Below are 24493 nucleotides of genomic sequence, written 5' to 3' on the forward strand. Positions count from 1 at the left end.
ATGACTCTGGTGAGTACAGTGAACAATTATACAGAGAAATAGAATGGGCCAGTAAATCAAAATGTCTTGTAAAGGGAATTTTAATTTTCCAGATATTGACTGGAACTTGTGGATTGGTCACTCGCACACTAGCAAGGCCTTTGTGGACTTCTTGGATGATTGTTTTCTACAGCAGCATGTTCGAGAGGCAACCAGATGGAGTGATACTCTTGATCTGATTATCAGCAGTGATTATTTATATACATTAAGAATTTACAGATAAAGGAACTACTAGGTGGCAGTGATCACAGCGTATTGATGTGGGATTTACTTAAATATTTAACTACCATCAGCGATAAAGGGAATGGTTTTTGCTTTCATAAAGTTAACTACAGTGGACTCAGAGATTTTTTAAATTCTATACGGTTGGACCATTTGATGATGTTACCAACAGCCAATTCCAAATGGAAATCATTCAAGGAATTAATCTTGGAAACTACTAAGCTTTTCATGCCAATTAAGAAATACTGTTCTAATTTTAGGCCCAAATGGATGTCAGATGAATTAATGAGACTTATGGCAGAGATGTGGCAGGTGGATTCGTCAGTGTCGATCCACCGGTGATATTCTGGCTTATGTTACCCATTTATGGACAAATTCAATGGAGAAGTTCGGTGAAACACAAGCAGTTGCTCTTGACATCTCAAAGGCTTTTGATCGTGTTTTGCATAAAGCTCTTCTAAACAAGCTTCCATCTTATGGTTTGCCAACTGTTTTTTGTAATTGGTTATCCAGTTTTCTCTCTGATTGCTCACTGACGGTGATGGTAGATGGCTCTCTGTCCTCTAACTTCTCCACTAATGTTGGTGTCCACCAAGGTTCATTTCTTTGCCCCACTCTTTTCCTTTTGTATATTAATGACCTTCTTCCATTGACTGGAAATCCTATTTGTAGTTTTGCTGATGATAGCACATTGCATTCCACTTTCCATTTTGAGAAACCTTTCTTTTGTATACTTTCTTTCATCTTCTCAACCTCCAACCCAAGCACGGTACTAAGAACTACTATGGGTTTTAATACCTGCCGTGTTTGGGGTTTTCATAAAAAAAAAAAAAAAAAAATGCATGGCATGCATATAAATTATCTGGCTACAAAGAAGCCTACATTAGATATAAGCTAGTCTGTAATCAAGTCACAAAGGAGGTTAGGAAAGCGAAGGCAGATTATGAAAATCTTTGGCAAAGAAAAACAGCAAAGACTTCTTTACTCGTATAAACTCTAAAAGGTTTTTACTATCAATGGTTTGTCTGTAGAAGATGCTGCTGAGATAGCTGCCAAACTGAATGAGTATTTTACCTCTACATTCACGTATGAAGTGCAAAATGGAGGATAAATTGTTTGAATTAAACTTAAAAAAGGCATGTTGGGGTGCATGGGATCTATCCACTTGTATTAAAGAAGGCAGCAAAGGAAGTAAGCAAACCCTTAGGCCATAATTATCAGAGCATCATTGGACTCAGGGGAAGTCCCCACAGATTGGAGATGTGCAAATGTATTCCCACACAGAGAGGAATTGAAAGGTGACACGAGTAATTACAAATCTATTAGTTTAAATTCTCTTCTGGGAAAAGTATTGGCGTCACTGGTTAAAAAAGCATTGCAGGATCATCTAGACAAGAATGCAGTAATAATTCAGACACAGCATGGTTTTGTTAAGGGGAAGTCTTGTCTGACCAATTTGGATACTATGACGTGATCACAAAGGAAGCGGATGAAAAAAATAATTTTTATATCATGTACTTGGATTTCAGTAAAGCTTTTGATACTGTGGCACACGGAAGACTACTGTACAAATTGGAGTAGTATGCCAGTAAGGACAAGTTGCTACAATGGATAAATGGACGGTTCAGGGGTAGAAGATAGAGAGTGGTAATCAGTGGACACTGCTCTTCGTTGACTAATGTTATTAGTGATGTGCCCCAGGGTTTGGTGTTGGGCCTGTTGTTGTTTTGTATATTTATCAGTGATATTGATGTAGGTATATCAACATAATGTCAAAGTTTGCAGATGATACAAAGGTTGGCAGGATTGTTAATGACAGTATGGCAAGCCCTCGCTTTACGCTTATTTGCTATAATGCTGTTCTTATATTATAATCTGAATCTGATTATAACGCTGTCACAAATTGCTATAATGCTGTTTTACCAGCGTACAGATTGCATTTTTGGCATATTTAATGAAAATGTTTCATCTGATGGAGTTGATAGCTTGAAAATGAATAGCAAAACAGCATTAAAACATTTCCCACGCCAACTTGAGAAATTTTTCAGCGCTCAGCGAAATTTTCTCGCATGCTAATTTAATTGCAGTACAGTGACTTGTTATGTAGTTCCGAGATCAACATTTTTAAAAAAAAATGATCGTATATAGCTTGCAATATTTGTGTTATATGCATTTATCCAAAGTCTAGTCATCACTCAGTACAGTATTAGACATCATGCGTAACGGAGAATTTACTTGAACATTGAATCATGATTTTAATGGAACCAAAGCAGTTACATTTTCGAAGAGTTAATAATGCTGGGTAAGAATGAAAAAGTAACAACGTCTGGATGCAGTACAAAGACTACAAATGTAAGAAAAAGGCTGAATTTGAAAATTAAATTAGACGTTTCGAAGCGAATCGATTCCGGTCAACGACAAGCAGATGTGTGCCATAATTTAGGACCGGCAAGTTTTAACTCTAAGAACAATTATAAAAAGTAAAGAATTAATTTTAGCAGCGGAAAGACAGCTGTTCCACTGCAAGCAACTAGGGCGGGCTAGGCTAGGCTGGCTATTAGGATTGAAATGGAGAGACTTTAACTAATTTTATTGAAGATAATATCCAATGCAGAATTCAGTTAAGTTAAATTCTATTTAAAAAAAAAAAAAAAAAAAGAAAAAGAGAGAGAGAGATTAGCCTATATGATGATCTGAAGAAAACTCACCTAATAAAAAAAAAAAAAATGTGGAACCATTTAAAACTAGTAAGGGCTGGTTGAATAGATTTAAAATCCAGGGAGAAGCCGCAAGTGCAGATCAAGGAGCCAAAACGTTCAAAAAAGAACTTGTTAAAATTATTGAAGAGGGGTATTAAGTGTTATATACTTCTCAACAAATTTTTAACATAGATGAAGCAGGACTTTTTTGGAAATGAATGCCTAAAAGAAGTTTCATATTGAAAGAAGAAAAAAACAAGCCAGGTGTCAAAGCTTGATTGTTGGGTGGTAACACTGCGGGTGATTTAAAATTAAAACCCCTTTTAGTTTACCTGGAAGAGGGCCAAAGTACAACCAAAATCGACACATTTTTGATGATTAAATTAAATCAATTTAGATCAGTTAAATTCATGATTTTAATTGGAATTTTAAGTTTAATTTTGATAAGTAAGTAGTTACCACATAATTATACACATATGTAATGCAAAATAGTTTATATGTACAAATATTTGAATATTAAATATTTTTACCAATATTTGTGCATCTTTTCACTGCCGTTTATTATTGATTAGGAAATATCCTCTGGCACCAACCGCAACTCAGAAATACATATGTTACCTTATGGGATGCTGCGCTCACTTAGTGCGTATTCATTTAGCGCTCTGTTTTTCTGGAACGAATTATCAGCATTAAGCGGGGGTCACCTGTATGCTACTGTAACAGGATCTAGAGAAGTTGGGCAGCTGGGGTGAGAAGTTTCAACTGAAGTTTAACATTGACAAATGCAAATTACTGCATATGGTAGCAGTAACCCCAGAGAAATGTACCAACTGTGTATTGTTACACTCAGTTTAGTGGAGAATGAAAGAGATCTGGAGGTAATTGTGCAGTCAGATAAGTAGTTTTCTGAGCAGTGCAACTGGGTGCCAGAGCAGGTCATGTGGTCTTGTCAGTGATATACAGGAATTTTGCAAGCAGGGATAAGGAGATGATTATCCCCTTGTATAAGGCAATGGTCAGGCCACACCTTGAGTACTGCATACAGGTCTGGAAGCCTCATTTCAGGAAGGATGTAGAGTTCCTTCAGAGAAGGGCAACAAGACTGGTGTGGGGAACAAAGGGGTGCTCGTACAAAGAAAGGCTAAAGTTCTGCAAATTCCTGGGTCTGGGCACCTTCAAGGTGATCTTTGATTGCTGGGTAGTTGATTGCTGGAATAGACTTCCATCTGTCATTGTGAAAGTTGATAACTTTCACAATGACAGATGGAAGTTTGTCCATTTCTTCCTTAATAAATTTAAGGAAGAAGTGGACAAACCTTTGGAGTGAATTGATGGGTTAAATGGGTAGGTTTTTTTTTTTTTTGGCTGATGCTATATAAGCTTGCTTTTTTTGCACCATATTTTGTTGCATCAGCTTGTTTTTTAATGCCTGTGTGTGAATGTTTATCTTCACTGTTGGTATGCAAAACTTGAAATAAAGAAAAATCAACATACCTGTGCACTGGAATGTATTTTACAAAATATATTGCACTAGGACAGCTGATATGATGCTAACACTATGTATCTGTTCTTATATTGTGGAAAACATTATAGAAACAATGTTTTGCCTATAAATATTTGGATGTTCTTCACCTGTATATTGGGGTTTCTTTTACAATACTTATTGAAAATATAATATTACCAGTGGAGTAATGGCTGGACAGTGCAGTGTCAAGTCAGTTTAGTGTGAAATAAGCACTGGGAAAGCAAAATTGAGAGTAGGAGTGAGTTATAGGCCTAATGATTCTGATGAGTATTATAAACAACTGTACAGAGAAATAGAGTGGGACAGTAAATTAGTGTCTCTTATAATGGGAGATTTTTAATTTCCCAGATATTGACTGGAATTTGTGGGTTGGTAATTCACACACTACTTTTGTGGATTTATTGAATGATTGATTTCTACAGAAGCATATTCGGGAGGCAGCTAGAGGCAGTAATTCTCTTGATCTGATTATCACTAGTGATTCTTAATGCATTACGAATCTGCAGATAGAGGAACCACTAGGTGGCAAGGCGCCTCCGTAGCCAGGTGGGAAGGAGCAGCAGTGCGTAGCACACGCTTCTTGATTAGACCGGGGTTCGAGCCCGTCACCACCAAATACGGAGGATGCGGAAAGGTCAGGGAATGACCACCGCATATCCCGGAGCAATATGGCCTTAGTTGCTAATGCTCCTAAAAACCACATAACATAACATAACATAACTAGGTGGCAGTGATCACAATGTGCTGAAGTGTGATTTAATCAAACAGGTAACTACCATTGGGGAAAAGGGGAAGGGTTTTTGCTTTCGTAAAGGTGATTTCTGGTGGTGTGAGACAGTTTTTAAATTCTATACAGTGGGACCAACTGATGATATTACCAACAAAAAATTCAAACTGGGAAGCATTCAAAGTGCAGTGAAATTTTTAGCTGGAAGAAATGAAGTCTGTAACACATAATTGAAAATTTTGTATTGTGTTCAGAAAAACTTGACTGAGCAGGCTTCATCCACACTTGACAAAAATCAGTATGTTAGACCAGTATAGAACTTGGCATACTGCAAAAAACAGTGTGGAGAGTGTTGCACAAGCAATTGCATTTAAAACCATACAAGTTGCATTATGGTTGATGATAATTCTGTGTGGGCATATTTACTAAGATGGATGAAGTGGCGCCTCCGTAGCCAGGTGGGAAGGAGCAGCAGTGCGTAGCACACGCTTCTTGATTAGACCGGGGTTCGAGCCCGTCACCACCAAATACGGAAAGGTCAGGGAATGACCACCGCTATCCCGGAGCAATATGGCCTTAGTTGCTAATGCTCCTAAAAAAAAAAAAAACAAATAACAAAAAAAACCAAATGGATGAAGTGAAGGGCTGTTTAAATGTTTGTGCTTAGTGATGAAGTGTGCATGTTCCATATTACAGGCAAGATGGTACACAACATGAGAGTCTGCTGAAGCGAAAAACACATCTAAGATATTCCTAAAGTTAATGTATTTTGGACTGTAAGTTGCAAAAAGGTATATTGTCTGTTATTCTGTCTGAATGACAGACAAAGGTATATTGTCTATTATTCAGAAAGAACAGTCACTGATGATATAGGGATATACCAGAGAATTATCCGATTCTGTAAATTGCTCAGGATGATTGCAGCAACAGTGTGCTCTCCTTTTGAGAGCTCACTCACCAGACCTCACACCATTGCACTTCTTTTTGTGGATGTTATGTTAAGGACAGATGTACAGGTTTTCTTAGCAAACCGATGTGAATGACTTTAAGAGAAGGATCACTATAGTCTTGACATCGTTACACCAGCCATGTTACTACGTTTCTGGCAAGTGGTTGATTACCATTGGAATATGTGCTGCATTACTGCTGGAAATCATATTGAAATGTAATTTCTTCTTCATAAATAAAAAAAGTTCTAAGCCTTGGTTCATTCATAACTTTTTTTGTTTTCATAGCTAGCTCTATACCAAATGTATAGAGCTAGCCATGTGGCTTTTTTGACTTACACTCTATATTAGTATAACATAAATCATAACATCAAAGCATAAATAAATAGTAATATAATATAATATTACTATTTATTTATGTTTTAATGGGTGTTGATCACATATCAATGTTAATCATGCCTATCAACATATGAGACTCCTAACACATTGCTGTCTTTTATTGAAAATAATCACCAAGTCAGTCATGTAATACTTAATTGTATCACATCATATCTATGTGATGTCCTGCTGTTTGTATATTTTACTGCTCTTTGCACATTCTGCCTAAAAATCTGAGGCTATTCCCTGAATTTATGCAATAATGTTATATAGCTCTTATAACATGAGTCTTTTGCCTTAAATTTACTTTAATTTTTAAAATTCTGTACTACCGATCATATTACATATATTTCTTCTCTGAATTTTTAGGTTGTTGACTGTGCTTACATTACCATTGATAGGTGCCAGAAAGTGCCAAAACTGCACTGGGAGAACAAGTGGGTCTTGAGATAAACTGAAAACTGGGTTTGGCTTCTTCTGTTTAAAAAGCTGCAATTTTTCATCCGATATCCTTCTCTCTTCTCTGTCTGAAAATGTTTGCTGATTTCTATTCTCTATCGGTCCCCCCCCCTCCCCAAATTAAAGTTGTAGTATGGTAATGACATGCATTTCAAATAAATAGTATTGTGCTTCTTTTGGAGCACTGTTTTTATTTAGTATGAATGACTAAATATCAAGGTAAATCATGATAAAGGGCCTCTAGAATATAAGATTGATGCATTTCATAACAAACTCAGTTTTCTGTAACCTGTATGATAATATATAATTCCTGTAGCATAAGGCTTTTTTGCTCAATTTACATGAGTTTATTTTATTTTTTTTGCTATGTATTACATGTGGCGTACTGCTGCTAGTCTGCACTTTCTCTCTCTCGCTCTCTCTCTCTCATTCATGAAATTGATAGCAATGCAGTCTTCCTGTGTTTTTTTATTTATTCTTTTTATCATATTGTGTTTCATAGGATTTGATTGCTTTAGGTTTTTTAGAAATTATTATGACTATATATAATTTAATCAATGTTTAAATTTATTTACATTACGTCTCTGTATTTGCCAGGTGCAGTCAAATGTGGCAGTTGGAACACCAGATTATATTTCACCAGAAATTTTAAGGGTGGGTAGTATTTGTTCTTTATTAACAATTTTTTTTTTTTTTTGCAACACCCGACCTTCGTATTTTGTTTTAATTATATAACTTTTAGGCATAATATGACAAATTTGGATGTGAACTTGTAACTTTGTTTTTATATATTTTCTGTATAAGTAGCTTCATGTTATACACTCTGACCAAAGGAATTCAAACATTTGTTGACCAGTACAGTATACTATGCCAGAGCTCCACATGCATACGTGTCAGCTTGGACATACCAGTATAAATTTTGTTCGTGTATCTGTGCAGAAGGCATAATCCATTAAAAGCTAGTATTCTTCATAGACCAGAATCTACAGCCTTACAGTTTAGGATGGTGGTCGGATCCCTCATCAGTAACCTTTCTGTGCACTCAGGTCTGGATGGTCTCACAAACTCAGACTGTATTTGACAAGCTATAAAAAGGATGGTTTGTGCCTCATGTATGTCATCTGTGGCAAACATCATGAAACACCAGGCCACAGGAACATCTGTAAGTACATCATCCATTTGTAGGGAGCTGTATATCCCTAGGTTTAATGGAATGCCAACCATGCGTATATCCAACATCATGATTACCGGTGCAAAAGAACATTTGGAAGTGGAGGTTGATCTTGATTTAGGTCATCAACATTTATGCCCCTTTCATGTGTAGTCTGAGCAAGAGGAAGAATACCATCAGCATTGGGCTTTCTCAATCCATTCAAAGCCTTAAACATCTCAATCAGACCATCAGACCACCTCACAGGTGCCTAGTCTCCAGACACTGAGAACTGAACCTATTCTTGGTAAGACCATTCTTTTGTTCACTCCACCAATCTTGTAACCTTTCTCTCCATCCATTCCAGCAAATCTGTATCTTCCTTAAAATGGGGCTTCCAGACCTGTATACAGTACTCAAGATGTTGCCTTCTCTGCCTTGTACAATGGAATAATCACCTCCTTATCCCTGCTAGCAAAATTATCATATATAATTGACAAAACCTATGAGATATCTTGGTAGCCTGTCTGCATTACTAAAGGAACTTCATATCTGACTGCACAATTAGTCCCAAGCCTTTTTCATTTTCCATTACTCTCAGTGTAGTATCACACTGTTGGTCGGTAGTTAATCTGGGATTACTGCTACCCATATGCAGTATCTTGAATTTTGTCAACGTTAAATTTCACTTGCCATTTCAGCACATCTGCTTATTGTTTCTAGATCTTATTGCAGTAGAATACCTTGATTACTGTCATTAACGAAGATGTCACCCTTTGTATAATTTGCAAATTTGGACATTGAGGTTGATTCATCAATGTCATTAATATATCTAGAAAACAACAATAGTCCCAGCACTGAATCTCGGGTAGACTCTACTAATAACATTAGTCCATGAAGATCAGTGTTGTCTTTTAATAACCACTTTCTGTGTTCTCCCATTCGACCTTCCCTTTATCTAAAGCAGTAACTGGTCCTTATTGCTACACTGCTCCAATTTATATAGCAGTCTTTTATGTGTGGTGGTATATAAAGCTTTCCTGAAATCAAAATTATTTTCTGCATCCATTTCCTTTGTTACTACATCATAGTATCTGGTTAGATTGGTCAGACAAGATTGCCCCTTAACAAATCCATGCTAGGACTGCAGTATAATTGCATTGCTATCTAGATGGCCCTGCATTACTTATTTAACCAGTGACTCCATTATTTTCTCTGTAACAGAAATTAAGCTAATAGATCTGTAATTACTCATATCACATTTTGATCATCCTTTGCGAATTGGAGATACATTCACATTGTCACATTGAACATTGTCTATAGGGATATTATGAGATCATCTTTAGATTCAGGGGAATCTAAAGATGATCTCATAATTATGGCTAAGGATTTGCATACTTCCTTAATACAATTGGGTAGATTGAGTCTTATTAGATCATCTCTCATTCATTTAGGGCTAAGCCTTGAACAGTATTTCTTACTTGGTATAAAAAGCCTAGTAGCTTTTATGATTAATTCCTTGAATGCTTCCCATTTAGAATTTGCTGATGGTAATACCATCAGTATAAGCTGGCAAGAAGAATATCCTACATATTCTCAAGTATGCAACTGGTGGAAAGAAGAAAAATAAATGTGGTTACATAAGGCAGCTGAACATATCATACCATTAGCATTAGCAAAGGCACATGATGCAAGAAAGCAAGCTTATGCAGCATCAGCCAAAAAGAACAAAAAACAAAAAAAAAAAACTTCTTCACCCCTCCGTTTTTTCGAAATACCTGTCCAGCTGAGCCTTAAATTTATTTAGGCTATCAACTTCCACAAAAAGGGATGGAAGTCTGTTCCACCAATCAACTACCCGCTGGCTAAAGGCAAATTTCCGCACATCTGTCCTACATATGTCTTTCCTCAATTTGAATTTATGCCCTCTCAGGTGATTATTCTGAGCAAGAGGAAGAATTCCATCAGCATTGAGCATGCTCAAACCATTCAAGGCTTTATACACCTCTATCAGATCACCTCGCCAGTGCCTAGTCTCCAGACACTGTAATTTGCAAAACTTAAGCCTTTCTTTGTAAGAGCAACCCTTTGTTCCATTCACTAATCTTGTTGCCCTTCTCTATACTCTTTCCAGCAGCTCTACATCCTTCTTGAAATGAGGCCTCCAGACCTGTATACAGTACTCAAGGTGTGGCCTGACCATTGCCTTATACAAGAGAATAATCACCTCCTTATCCCTGCTAGAAAAATTCCTGTATATCATTGACAAGACACCATGAGCTACTCTTGCAACCCATCTGCACTGCTCAGAGAACTTCATATCTGCCTGCACAATAACCCCCAGGTCGTTTTCATTCTCTACCACTGTCAGTGTAGTACCACAGAGTTGATACGTTGCTCTGGGGTTGCTGTTTCCCATATGTAGTACTTTACATTTGTCAATTTTAAACTTCATTTGCCACCTCTCAGCTGATCTGCTCAACTTTTCTAGATCCTGTTGCAGCAGTGTACTCTCAATAGTGTTATTAACAACCCTTCCAACCTTTGTATCGTCTGCAAACTTGGCCATTAAGCCTGATATACCATCTTCAATATCATTTATAAATACAGAAAACAACAATGGACCCAACACTGAACCCTGAGGGACTCCACTAATAACATTAGTTCACGATGAGCAGTGTCCATTGATTGCTGCTCTCTGTCTTCTCCCCCTCAACCACCCCTTTATCCATAGCAGCAATTTGCCTCCAATGCCACACTGCTCCAATTTGTGCAGCAGTCTTCCATGTGCAACAGTATCAAAATCCTTTCTAAGATCCAAATATATAATATCAAAGTTATTCCCTGCATCCAGTTCTTTTGTGACTACATGATAGTATCCAATCAAATTGGTCAGGCAAGACTTCCCCTTAAAAAAACTATGCTGTGTCCGAGCTATAACAAGTCTTGTCTAGATGATCCTGCAGTGCTTCTTTAACCAGTGCCTCCATTAATTTTTCTGGAACAGAAGTTAAACGCACAGGTGTATCATTACTTGTGTCAGCCTTTGATCCACCTTTGTGAATTGGGGTCACATTTGTACATCTCCAGTTTATGGGTACCTCCCCTGAGTCCAAGGAAGCTCTCATAATTATGGCTAATGGTTTGCTTACTTCCTTTGCTGCCTCCTTTAATATAACTGGATAGATCCCATCCACCCCGGGTGCCTTTCTTGTGTTTATCTTCAACAGTTTCTCCTCCACTTTACTCCCAGTTATTTCAAGATTCTGTAGCTTACTGCTAGAGTTGAATACACCTCTGGCATTCCCCTTGCTGAATAACTCCTCATGTGTGAATGTCGATGCAAAATATTCATTTAGTTTGTTAGCTACCTGAGCAGGATCATCAACAGTTGACCCATCAATATCAAGTGGACCAATCTGATTCATCCCCTTCCTTCTAGAGTTTACATAAGTAAAGAACTCTTTGCTGTTTTTCTTTGCATCCCTTGCCAAGGATTTCTCGTAATCTGCCTTCGCCTGCCTAACCTCCTTTGTAACTTTGTTGCATATCAACTTGTATCTATCATAGGCTTCTGTGTCATGTGTTAATTTGTAAGTATCCCATGCATTTTTCTTTTCTGCCATATGCCTCATTAGTTCATCTGACATCCATTTTGGCATAAACCTTGAACAATATTTCTTAGTTGGTATGTAAAGCCTAGTAGCTTCCAACATAAGTTCTTTGAATGCTTCATATTTTGAGTTTGCTGTTGGTAACATCATCAGTTGGTCCCACTGTATAGAATTTAAATACTGCCTCAGACCATCCTAGTCGCCTTTATGAAAGCAATAACCCTTCCCTTAACCCCTGATGGTAGTTACTTCTTTGAGTAAATCCCACTTCAGCACACTGTGATCACTGCCACCTAGTGGTTCCTCTATCTGCAGATTCTTAATGCATGAAGAATCACTACTGATAATCAAATCAAGAGTATTACTCCCTCTAGTTGCATCCCGAACATGCTGATGTAGAAAACGATCATCCAATAAATCCACAAAAGCCTTGCTTTTGTGGATTTACCAACCCACAAATTCCAGTCAATATCTGCGAAATTAAAATCCCCCATTATAAGACTCTCTGATTTACTGGCCCACTCTATTTCCCTGTACAGTTTCTTATTATACTCATCAGAGTCATTAGGCCTATAGCACACTCCTACTCTCAATTTTGATCTCCCAGTGCTTATGTCACTCCAAACTGACTCGACACTGCACTGTCCAGCGATGTCGACTGGCTTCACTTCCTTGGATTTTATGTATTTCTTAACTAATAGCATAACCCCTCCTCCCTCCCTTCCTATCCTGTCTATCCTTTCTGTAGACGTTGTACTCCCCAAATTCCAGTTCTGCATTCCTTATATCTGTGTGACACCACGTCTCTGATATCCCAACAATATCCGCCTTTGATGCTTTGTGCAATACCTCAAATTCATCAAATTTATTTACCAAACTTTTAGCATTAGCATTAGTAGAGGCATTTGATGCAAGAAAGCAAGCTTATGCAGCATCAGCCAAAATAAATAAATAAATAAATAAAAAATAACCACTTCCACTTCACCTCTCTGTTCGTTCGAAATACCCGTCCACCTGAGCCCTAAACCCATTCAGGCTATCAACCCCCACGACAAGAGATGGAAGTCTGCTCCACCAACCACCCGCTGGCCAAAGGCAAACTTCCCCACATCCATCCTACATCTGTCTTTCCTCAATTTGAATTTATGCCCTCTCAGGTCTGAGAGGAAGAGGAAGAATCTTGCTCTTATTCTGAGCAAGAGGAAGAATCCCATCAGCATTGAGCATGCTGATGGCTTTATTCAAGGCTTTATACGAAAGCAATAACCCTTCCCTTTACCCCTAATGGTAGTTACCTCTTTGAGTAAATCCCACTTCAGCACACTGTGATCACTGCCACCTAGTGGTTCATTTACCTGCAGATTCTTAATGCATGAAGAATCACTAGTGATAATCAAATCAAGAGTATTGCTCCCTCTAGTTGCCTCCCGAACATGCTGATTTAGAAAACAGTCATCTAATAAATCCACAAAAGCCTTGCTAGTGTGTGAGTGACCAGCCCCCAAATTCCAGTCAATATTATACTCATCAGAGTCATTAGGCCTATAGCACACTCCTACTCTCAATTTTGATCTCCCAATGCTTATGTCACACCAAACTGACTCGACACTGAACTGTCCAGCAATGTCGACTGGGTTAACTTCCTTGGATTTTATGTATTTCTTAACTAATAGCATAACCCCTCCTCCCTTCCTATCCTGTCTATCCCTTCTGTAGACATTGTACTCCCCAAATTCCAGTTCTGCATTACTTATATCTGTATGACACAACGTCTCTGAAATCCTCACAATATCTGCCTTTGATGTTTTGAGCAATACCTCAAATTCATCAAATTTATTTACTAAACTTCTAACAGTGGTGTACACGCAAGTATACATGCACCTGTTCTTTTTCTTAGCTACCCTAACACAACCCATGTGTTTACTTGTACTCCAATGACTCCCAGCAGTCTCTGAAATATCCTGCATCTTATTTTCCAGGCTGCGGCTCATTCCAATAGAAGCGACGCAAGAATCACTTTCACCTCTGCCAGTGGCTACTGTTAATCTATTAGTCCTTGTATCCCCCAATCTAGCAGTTTTCCGACCCACCTAACACTGCCTCGATAGCATCAGCAAACATTCTTGCACCCTTTCTATTTAAGTGTATTCCATCCCTGTAGAAGCAGTCTCTCCTGTTTACAAGTACTGACCAGGCTGAAAAAAATTTTACCCCTTGAGCCTTGCACAATCTTTCCAGGGCCGAATTAGCGTTGGTGTACACGCAAGTATACATGCACCTGTTCTTTTTCTTAGCTACTCTAACACAACCCATGTGTTTACTTGTACCGCAATGATTCCCAGAAGTCTCTGAAATATCCTGCATCTTGTTTTCCAGGCTTCTGCTCATTTCAATAGAAGTAGTGCAAGAATCACTTTCACCTCTGCCAGTGGCTATTGTTAATCTATTAGTCCTTGTATCCTTCCCCAAAGCTAGCAGTTTTCTGACCCACCTAACACTGCCTCGATAGCATCTGCAAATATTATTGCACCCTTTCTATTTAAGTGTATCCCATCCCTGTAGAAGCAGTCCCTTCTGTTAACAAGTACAGACCAGGCTGGAAAAAATATATATGTATTTCGGTATCGAATATTATCTCCGAGTTACATTATATGACTTTCTTATCCCCTGTCAACTTATATGTATTAATTTATGAAGTTGCATTTGTAATAACTATGTCGCTATATTTATTTAGTTAAAAAATTACAATTCAGTTGACAATGAAATTTAATAAGATTAATAAATTTTACTGATTAATTGATACTACTATACTCGCTATCTATTTTTCCATTAAACCTTATGCTATCTAGTTTTCCATTAAACCTTACACTAGCACGCTTTGTATCTTATAACAAAGGCGGCAAGTTACGAACGGTTAATCTACGGACACGAGGTATTATTTACTTTCCAAATCACGCTATCTAAATTCAAAATAAACCACGGAGCTTGATTAGGTCTATAAGCTACTTATAGAAAATAATTTAATCTAACAATTAAGTCAATAAAGCGGCTAAGTATAATTAAAAACGTTTCATTCGCAGGAGCTGCAAAACCTGTCCACACGTGGATTTGATACCCTTACCGATACTAAGTAATAATCTACAAAATCTGTATCTAAATTCAATTTAAACTAAAGTATTGTTACTAGGAATATAAAGCAACTCTAAAAAATAAATTAATATGCCAATTTAAGTTAATAAAAAAGCAAAAACTTCTCTATTTGCTGGAGCCGTAAAAACTTTGCCTGTTCACATGTACTCTCACACCCACTCATTATGTGAGAAAAACAGCAAAATCAGTAAATAGCACTAAGTCAACATATGCTTAAAAGTTTGCAGGAAACAGGTGGAAATGACTGTTATACCAAAGGAATCCTTCATTTCCATTGCCTGCTATTTACTGATATTTCTCAAAATCTTGCACAGAAAAATCAGTCAGCTGCTACTCCAATATGAGTATCTCCTAATCCTTCGCCACTACCAAAATATAGTGGTGAAGAAACACCACAGAAAACCGAACTGCCAAAGGTAGTGTAAGGAACAATAGACGTTGAAATTAAAGAGGTACATGAAGACTCACTCTTCTAACTTTTTTTTTTTTGGAGGAAGAAATGGATACAGATCAGTGACCATACTTCCTGAAAAAGAAATTGTCATACATCAAGGCCTTCCTGAAAAAGCATGAACCAGTTTAATTTGCATGCGGGAGACATAATTAAAAATAAATGAAACTCTTCCTTGCATAACATTACTATCATCTGTAAAGATACAAGTGGGAGTGGTCCTGTCCAAGGAGAGTTGCTATCTTTGTGGGCAACTAGTTTTCATTTCAGCTTTTGGGTTTTCACTAACTGTGTGCTATTTGCCACCTGGGACATACCTTGATGATTTCCATATGTAGTTGGCTTCCCCTGTAGGGATTTCAATGGACATAACTTTCTATTTGGTAGTGCTGACATTAACCCAGCAGTAGTGGTGGCTAACCTGACAGGTGACCCTCAGAAATAATGTTCTCGCATTAACCATTAATGAACGATTAAAAATCTGAAATATTTCTCATCATCATCATCCTTTCAAGGATTTAGGCCAGATGGCCTGTTCCGGTCTCAGTCCATCTTTTCTTTGGATGTCCTGGATCTCTTTTTCCAATTTGCTGATATTTCATAAGCTTCTTTGAAATATTTCTACATTCCTAAATATAATGAATCTTTTACTGCAATACTTTCTGAAGTGTGTTTTTTATGAATTTTGTACAGAAATTGTGTGAGAGAACCTGTCAGCTTACACACTGCCATCCTAGCAACTATTTGTCATTTTGCTTTAAGGGTAGCATGATACCGAATAAGAGATGACACTATGTTTGTTTAAAGTTTCCAATTACTTTCTTTTTTTTAATCCCACTAGTTCAATAAACGTCTACATCCTCGGTTCCAAAACTGTGCACAGCAGCTAACTCACAGGAGTGCGCACTGCAGGATATTTTAAATTTTCAAGGGAAAAAATTAGTAATTGTGGTTATTTAAAAATGAAATAAAAATATTATTTTACCTTTCAATTTATATGTATTATTTTTTAAAACAGTTTTAAGTTGTTATTACATAAATACTTAAGTTGTTTGGACCTAACTGCTTAATAAACAGAACTGTTAGGTATTTCTTTTGGCCTAAGGGTGCTGTGAAAAAATTACTGAGACATTGAGGGTGCCATGAACCGAGAAAGTTCAGGCACCTCTGATCTACATTCTTCTTGTTGCAGACATTTTTGAAAGGCTTATATTGTTTTTAAAGAATAAAAATGATAATACAAAACCTTATATTCTCTCCAGATGGCAACTACACTGTGGAAAGCAAGATATGTAGTTTCAAATTCGTGTGCTCTGAAGCATGCCAAACTTAAAATAAATTTTTTGAGTAAATCTGGAATCAGAAGTAACTAATAGTATTAAATATATATAATGTTTTTTAAATTTGTTAATAATATTTATGTGCATTATAAGCAGAAATATATGTGCATGTGCTTTTTTGAAATTTTGTGCACTTAGCATTCTTTCAAACTGGAAAATGGAAGAACAAAAGAGATTGATGTTTCTATTTTATGTGAAATGTTTTTTTTTTTTTTTTTTTTTTCAAGTTCCATTAATTAATATATATATATATTTTTGAAAATAAAAGGTGTAAAACACAACATATTTAAAAATTTTTAATTTTTTTCTTAAAGCACACACAATAGGTACTGCAATCCATTAAGAAAATATGAAATATTGGCACTGTTTAAGTAGAATTAAAAAAAAAAAAAAATAATAATAAAAAAAAAGTTGGGAACCTGTCAATAACCCACCACTGTTTATTGCTACATTTTGGGCACCACCACTGGGTTAAATGGAAGGGGACATGTCAGAGTATATGCTCACTGACAGTGCTCTCTCTCCCTTCTAAATGTGGGAACTAAACAGCTTCTGTATGCCTTCCCATATGTTTTCTGCTCCCCTTTGCCTTCCCTTCACTTACTTGGGGAGTTGGAGGAGAACTCCCATGATGGTAATTACTTCTATGTGATAACTTCCTTAGTGGATATCTTTCTTCTAGTTATCATGGTGGAAGATTAATTATGGCTCACTGGAATGCCATCCAACATTTGGCAGAGTTTGACATCATTCCAGTCAGGCTGGAGCTTGTCAATGATGCAGTGACATACATACGTCACAGAAAATGCAATATTGCCCATTCAGCTGTAATTCAATTCAGAAAACATCTACCCTGCTTCCTCTATTTCTTTCCACCATTTCCAAAAACCACAGTGGAATATATGCATTGCTATCATCCTTATTTTCTTAGAATTAATTCTTGATGAACTTAAAAGAAATTGAACATCTGAATGTCTGGGTGTATCACGACACCCACTGATATTTGGCTAAGATTGTGATCAGTGATTGAAATATGATCCCTTTTTGGAGTCCACAAATATTGGTGTTCCTTGAAAAGATGGTGCTTGTTTGTAGGCTCTTTGTTTCTTTTTTTTTTTTTCCTTTTTTTTTTTATGGTAATTTTGTGTTATGATTTTAGTAGCACTTTTTCTTTCATGGTATGTCTCTCTCTTTGGGCAAGGAGCTGTGCATTCACTTCTCTGAGGGTGAATGTTACCTTGGTCCTTCTTCTTTCTATTCTTATTTTTACGTATATTTTTATTTAATTAATTTATTTTGTTTTGATATGGGGAAGTTAGGTTCATATGAGCAGAATCTCACTTTGCCTTACCTATAATCCTATTAACAGCATTAATTAATTTGTTGTATTTATTTTGTGGTTCAAGTTTTTCCAAAGTTTTATTTAATAATGATATAACCATGTTTTCATTCCCCATAATAAATTGTTGCTCCTGTCTTGCAACTAGCATACAAAAAATTCCTCGCCTAAGATTTATTGACAAGGTTTATATCGTATAATCCTCCTCTCTCATATATAGGCAAAATTCATGATACTTTGCCTTATGTCTCAATTCTTGATATTTTCTTAACATTATAAAATCACCTATAGCCAGGTCTTTAGTTTTTCTGTTACCAGTGTCTGTCACTACTTTCAGTATGAATTTATCATTACTTTCAACACAAATAACAATATATAATCCTGTATCTTGCGAGACCTGTAATAACTTGTACTCTTGCCTTTATATAGCACATTACTACATTCTTTAACAAGGGAGTCCTCCACTGTAACAGTCTTCTATGTTTCTATATCAGTAGGTCTGTGCTGATTCTTCTTCATTGCAGCACTATTTCCTCACAGAATTGGTGTTCAACATTATCTTCAACTCCTGACTTTTATGTTTCTGCTAACTAATTTCTCTTAAAATCATCAACTCCTTTCCTTAAGTGCTCAGTCCTCTTTAAGAACCAGTTTTTTTATTTTTTATTTAACCAGTTCATAACTATGTGAAATACTACTGCAACCTATCAACTTATCTTTGATTTCAGGGCTTGTAGCAAATTTACTCTTGCACTAGTCCTTACCATACTTAGTAGTTTTAGATAAAAAAAAAAAAAAAAAGCTATGAAACTGTTATAACACTATTTATAATGGTATTACTAGTAATAAATTATACAACTTACAGTATTACTTGCAAAAATTATAATATGATTATAAATATATTATACACACATATATTATATTGAAATTGTCCTACCTAAAGAGAATGCACAGATTTACCTGAAAATTTGCAAAATAATTGCCATGTCAACCTGATTGCTTAGTTAAAATGTGTATAAAAGTTAGCAGTAGACAAACTGGTAAGTGAATGACAGTCTAAGAGTGTGCAGTATCTTTGACACATATAAGGCATATCTACATTCTGATAGATCTTGAAAGGGATCAGATCATTAGGTTGTCAGAAGCCGGATGGTCAATACAGCAACTGTTGGCAACAGTGGGTGCAAGAAGATACTCAGATGTAGTTTCTAGGGATCTGTCGGCATCAGAAGAATGCCAAAATGGGGGTATTTATGGATCTACTGACTATGGAATGGAGTGTAGAAAGGGCAGAAGCACTGGTCATAAAATGATTTCAACATAATGTCTTCCTTCAATGTATCACTGATGATGACAGAGGTGAACAGCTATTGTAATTGATGTTTCTCCCATACCACGATTCCTATTGTTGGCCAAGTGTTCCTCTCCCTAATGTAAGCCAGATTATTTCTGTCTCCAGCTTGTTTCCAGACATATAGATATCACTGAATTCTAAACAGAATGTGATTTATCACAAATGATTATCTGATACCATTTTTGTCCCTAAGCAGCCCTCTTCCTATACCATTGTTGATGATGATGTATTGGTTAGGCCTGGATACTGAGAATGCAGCTTACAATTTACAGTCATCTGCTAATCATGATCCCTGACACAAATGCAGGCAGGGATGGTATTACAATCTTGTAAATCAGACAGATTGTAACAGATATTTTTCCTGTCACTAGTCAGGGAATCTGTCAATCGTGACATGCTAATCATTTATGCCCATATGCGTTATAGTTGTGCATGCAGATTTTTGGGTAAATCCATCCTTTCTTTCAAGGTAGAGCAGTTTCAGTGTCAAGCAGCATAAACTTAAAGAAAATAAAAATTGAAAATAATAATTTATTGTGTGTTTATAATGAGTTTATTATTTTTAATTCTGTGTAGTGGAAGTAGTAGTTAACTTTCTGCTTTTATAAATGACATCCATGGCATTCAGACTGGATTCATGTCAAAATTCTCACTGTCAGTGATAGAATATAATTTAACCAAACTTTTTGAATAAAAAATAAATGTATCTAGTTGGCAGAATAGTAAAATCTGTATCCTTAATGCAAATTCCAGAAAGTAATAAATTTAAAATCACTAAAATTGATTCAAAAACAAGCCAAAAAAATGGGAACTGGTATGCAAATATTTGCTATATGTGATGCCTTTTTTACTATTTGATGGAAATAAGAAGGAATGTCCTTGATTTTGAAATAAGAAAATGGAATGTGCTAGATACTGTGAGAAGTGTTATTGTATTATGGAGCTCAGTTATATCTGTTAGTATTTGAACCATCTTGCAAAAGTTGCTGTAACGTCGAGATTATGGTCAACAAAGATGTGAAGGGCTAGAATGGTTTTGGCTGGATGATCCTGTAATTTCATTGAGTTTGTGAATGTGTACAACTTCAGCTTCTGTTGATGGTAATATGGAAGAAATTGCAGACACCTCTGAGGCAGAGTGAATAGGCCTAAACATAAAAAGAAAGTCTGTCCTCCAAATGATCTATCTGCAGAGAAACCTTTTCATTATAATTTCTTTTAAGAGTTTGTAATTAGCTCCTGACAGAGGTGACAGTATTCTAAGCTGTTAGAAACCCTGTCACAAAGAGAATGATTAATTCATATTTTAACAGAAAATGAGACTACAATAAATTGCTAAATTTTGACAGTTCCAGTTAATGTATTTCATGTTCAAGTTTAGTGTTTGGGATTTTAAATTTTTTGTAAAACTAGCATCAATGTTTGTAATTAAAACCACTTTTTTCTCCTTCCCATTTCAGTACCAATATTAGTTGTTAGCTGTATATATTACTGCTGTTTTTAGCACACTACAGCAGGAGATAGTTGAATAATTGAATTATTTAATTCAGGGTATATTTTATGAGCTGATCTCCTTATCTTTAAATTAACAAGGTTTGCAGTATATGATAATTACTTTTCTTTTAAATAACTATTATTGCTTTTGAGGTTAGTACATGTCCTCTTGAGCACATGATTATCTTTTATGTGAAGGCTCATCAATACTCCCTGCAGGCAATGGAAGATGGCCAGGGAAGATATGGCCCAGAATGTGATTGGTGGTCTTTAGGAGTGTGCATGTATGAAATGTTATATGGAGAAACTCCCTTCTATGCCGAGTCACTGGTGGAGACATATGGAAAGATAATGAACCATAAGGTAGAATTTCAGGTTTTCTGTTTTGTCTTTGAATTAGTATGTTGTTAAGATGAACTTCATTATGTCCTTGCTAAATATTAGAAACTTTCCCTCATTACTGATTCCATTTAAATGGAAAGTATCAGCATAAATGTTTTGCCATTCTTTTTGTTCAGCTGCTTACTTAATATAAGTTCTTAAAGATATAATGCAAGCATAGGGTAACTTTGGCAACAATATCATGAATAACAGTATTTTTTTTTTTTACTCAAGCAATGCAACTGTCATTTCTAATGTGATCAAATAATTTAAACAATTCTGTGCCTAGACAACACACCATTCAAGGATATCTCAAATTCTCTCTCTGAGGGTGGAAATCTAGGCAATGGAAGATGCTACATTTTGCTATCATGATCCTTCAATCATTTGCGGGCATATCCAATGCACGGCTAGTGATTTGTTATCGAGGAAAATGTGACATATAGCACGGTGCACAGTCTTTCACGGGGTGCCTCTGTAGCCAGGTGGGTAGGAGCGGCAGTGCGTAGCACACACTTCTTGATTAGACCGGGGTTCAAGCCCATGACCACCAAATATGGAGGATGTGGAAAGGTCAGGGAATGACCACCGCATATCCCCGAAGCAATATGGCCTTAGTTACCAATGCTCCTAAAATCCAAATAACAACAACAGTGTTTCACAGTGCTGTAGTATTCTCTGGCATTTCATCTACATAAAATTAGTGTTCTAACTTACGGTATTGGTAACTACTCACACTTTTCCAAATACAACCACATTGTAATTTATCCTTCACAGGTTTTATTGGTGATGTGAAATCTGTTAGGTTATGGAATACTGAAGTAAAGGTCATAGCTTGAATCAGTGGAATACTAAACATCAAATCATAGTAGCTTTCTCTGCATATTTAGCTAATTGTGGGATATATCTTTGCTGGTTGAAATGGTAAAAAGTTAGAGTTGCAACACATAGACCATTTGTTTTTATGCCTACAGCATTCACAGTGCTTTGTGATCCTGTTGCAGATGCTCATTTTTTGTCAGAATTTCCCAACCGACTTGCTTTTGTTTATTAGTATATCAATCATTATTTACCTTTAAGATTATAGTTTATGAACTGCAAAATCATTGCACCAGGTGTCCATTACTAGTTTTCTCTCTGTGCAATTGTCGTTGCACATTAATCAGTTGTTGTACATCCTTCTCTTAATGGTGGAGAATGAACCATTGCAGCATGGCAAACGATTTTCAGAGCCACTTCAGGCAGTACTCAGTGTATGCTGATATGCACAGAATGTTTTTAAATTGATAATTTTAATGATCATGCTAAAATGATGATTTGTTGGGGTTTGACGAGGAATGATTGTTGATGCTGGAAGGGTAGCTTATCCCTCTTCCCACTCCCCTCTTCTCAAAACAGCATCTGGTAGACTGTTCCAGAGCTGTTACTCTGTAGGTATATATGAATTAACAAACCGAGGTGAAGACAACCAACCATCACAAAATCAGTACAATTTTGTGATAGCTGGTTGTGTCAATTTTTTTCACATTGTACCACTAGTATCTATGCAAAGGATACCTGATTCATCATATCACCACACATTTTTACCTGCCATGGAAAAAGTCCAGTTGTTATGTTTCTTCACACTGAAAATCATAGTTATCAATGATGTAGGCTAACTGAGGGGTAAAACTTGGACATCATCTGTTATACCCCAACTAGTGGTGAAGGGTATGTTATACTGCCACTTACCTTGTAAAACATACTGGGTAGTCCAGGTCCATTTCCTGTGGCAGTATAACATACCCTCCACTAGCTCCATCAGCTGTTACACTCCACTAATTTAGGTGTAATAGTTGATGGAACTAGTTTGGGGTGTCCAAGTTTTACCCTTCATCTATCCCTACATCACTGTGATAACTGTGATTTTCATTAAAGGATAATCCAACAAGCTTAATGAGAGAAGAAGATTTTTGCTTAGTTAGATAAAAAATGAAAATTAAAAATTAGATGAAACTAGCACTGAACATGATTTTCAACCTTCAGGAATTATGGAATAAATCATGAGTCACCAGTTTCAAACCAAATCAAAATGTGCATGTGTAATGGAAGCATCCTGATTTTCCCTCTGACAAAGAAATTTTAAGCTGTGCCACCAGTGCAAAGGATAATGGCAATTTTTTTTTGATTGCCATGGCATTCTTGTGTATTTTCACAAGCTTGGAAATACCATAAATGTTAAATAGTATTGCACGTCTGAAATAACTTAGGAACCCACTTCACAGAAAAATTACCTAGGCAATTTGAAACATTTAGTACTTCCATTGCATGATAATGTATGGCCACATACAATGCTTATAATACAAGAGAGATTATTTAATAATTTGCAGTTGGGACTTCTTGATCACCCTCTCTACAGACCTAACTTAGCAATTAGTGATTCCCCTTTTTTTTTGGAAAAGGGAACAGCTTGATGGCAAATGTTTTTCAGAGTGCTGAGATTGAAAATGGTGTACATTACTGGTTACATCAGCAACTAATCTTTTTACATAGTCAGTTTATAGAATTTTATAAAGCTCTGGGAAAAATTTATAAATGTTTTTAGTGATAAACATTTATGTATAAATGTTTTTTAGCCCCTTCTGTCTTTTGATGTTGACAAGACTTTGAAATTGCCATTCTTAATATGCTTAAGGCTCTGGCCACTCAGCTTGCAGCCGTTCTGCCAGTACCATCCACGTCTTCAATTCTTTCAGATAACTAACCCCAGGGGCTCACATCTGGTGAGTATGGGCTTGGCACACCCAGGGTCCTCAGCTGGATATCATCATTCTTCTCTTTCTTGGTGATTCCCTTCTACCTCTCTCTCTCTCTCTCTCTCTCTCTCTCTCTCTCTCTCTCTCTATCTCTCTCTCTCTCTCTCTCAGGGTAACTCGGGAAAATTTTTTTTTTTTTTTGGTTGGTGCAGCATAAGCCTCAGGCTTCCTTGCCATGTAGCTAATACTACTAATAATAATAACTGTGGTGCATTCTATATAATTGAAGCTAACTCTTTCAGGAGTGAGTTTGCTGGAGTGGTAGTTTTCTACTAGCAGCCGATTCTGTGGAGTTATTTCATGGAATTTTAAAAATTTGCAAAAATGAAAACTTGGCGCATTTTGCTTTTAAATATTAATTTGTTTTTATTTTGATGTGGTTGCCCAAAATATGACAATGAAATCCTTGTAAAAAATCAAATCAGAATT

At 36.4% G+C, this 24493-nt stretch overlaps 1 protein-coding gene across 1 annotated transcript in view; it reads left to right on the forward strand.

Annotated features, from left to right (window-relative positions):
- The window catches only part of LOC150088463 (serine/threonine-protein kinase Genghis Khan-like), a 905682-nt gene that overhangs the window by 207835 nt on the left and 673354 nt on the right, over positions 1-24493 (forward strand). The window contains exons 6-7 of the mRNA XM_090370169.1: positions 7594-7650; positions 21108-21251. Of these exons, the coding sequence (XP_090226295.1) occupies positions 7594-7650; positions 21108-21251 (201 nt within the window). The remainder of the gene's footprint in view (positions 1-7593; positions 7651-21107; positions 21252-24493) is intronic.

Source organism: Mastigoproctus giganteus, chromosome 3 (assembly GCF_048544385.1).
Source record: "Mastigoproctus giganteus isolate SK-2022 chromosome 3, ASM4854438v1, whole genome shotgun sequence".
Classification (NCBI taxonomy): Eukaryota; Metazoa; Arthropoda; class Arachnida; order Uropygi; family Thelyphonidae; genus Mastigoproctus; species Mastigoproctus giganteus.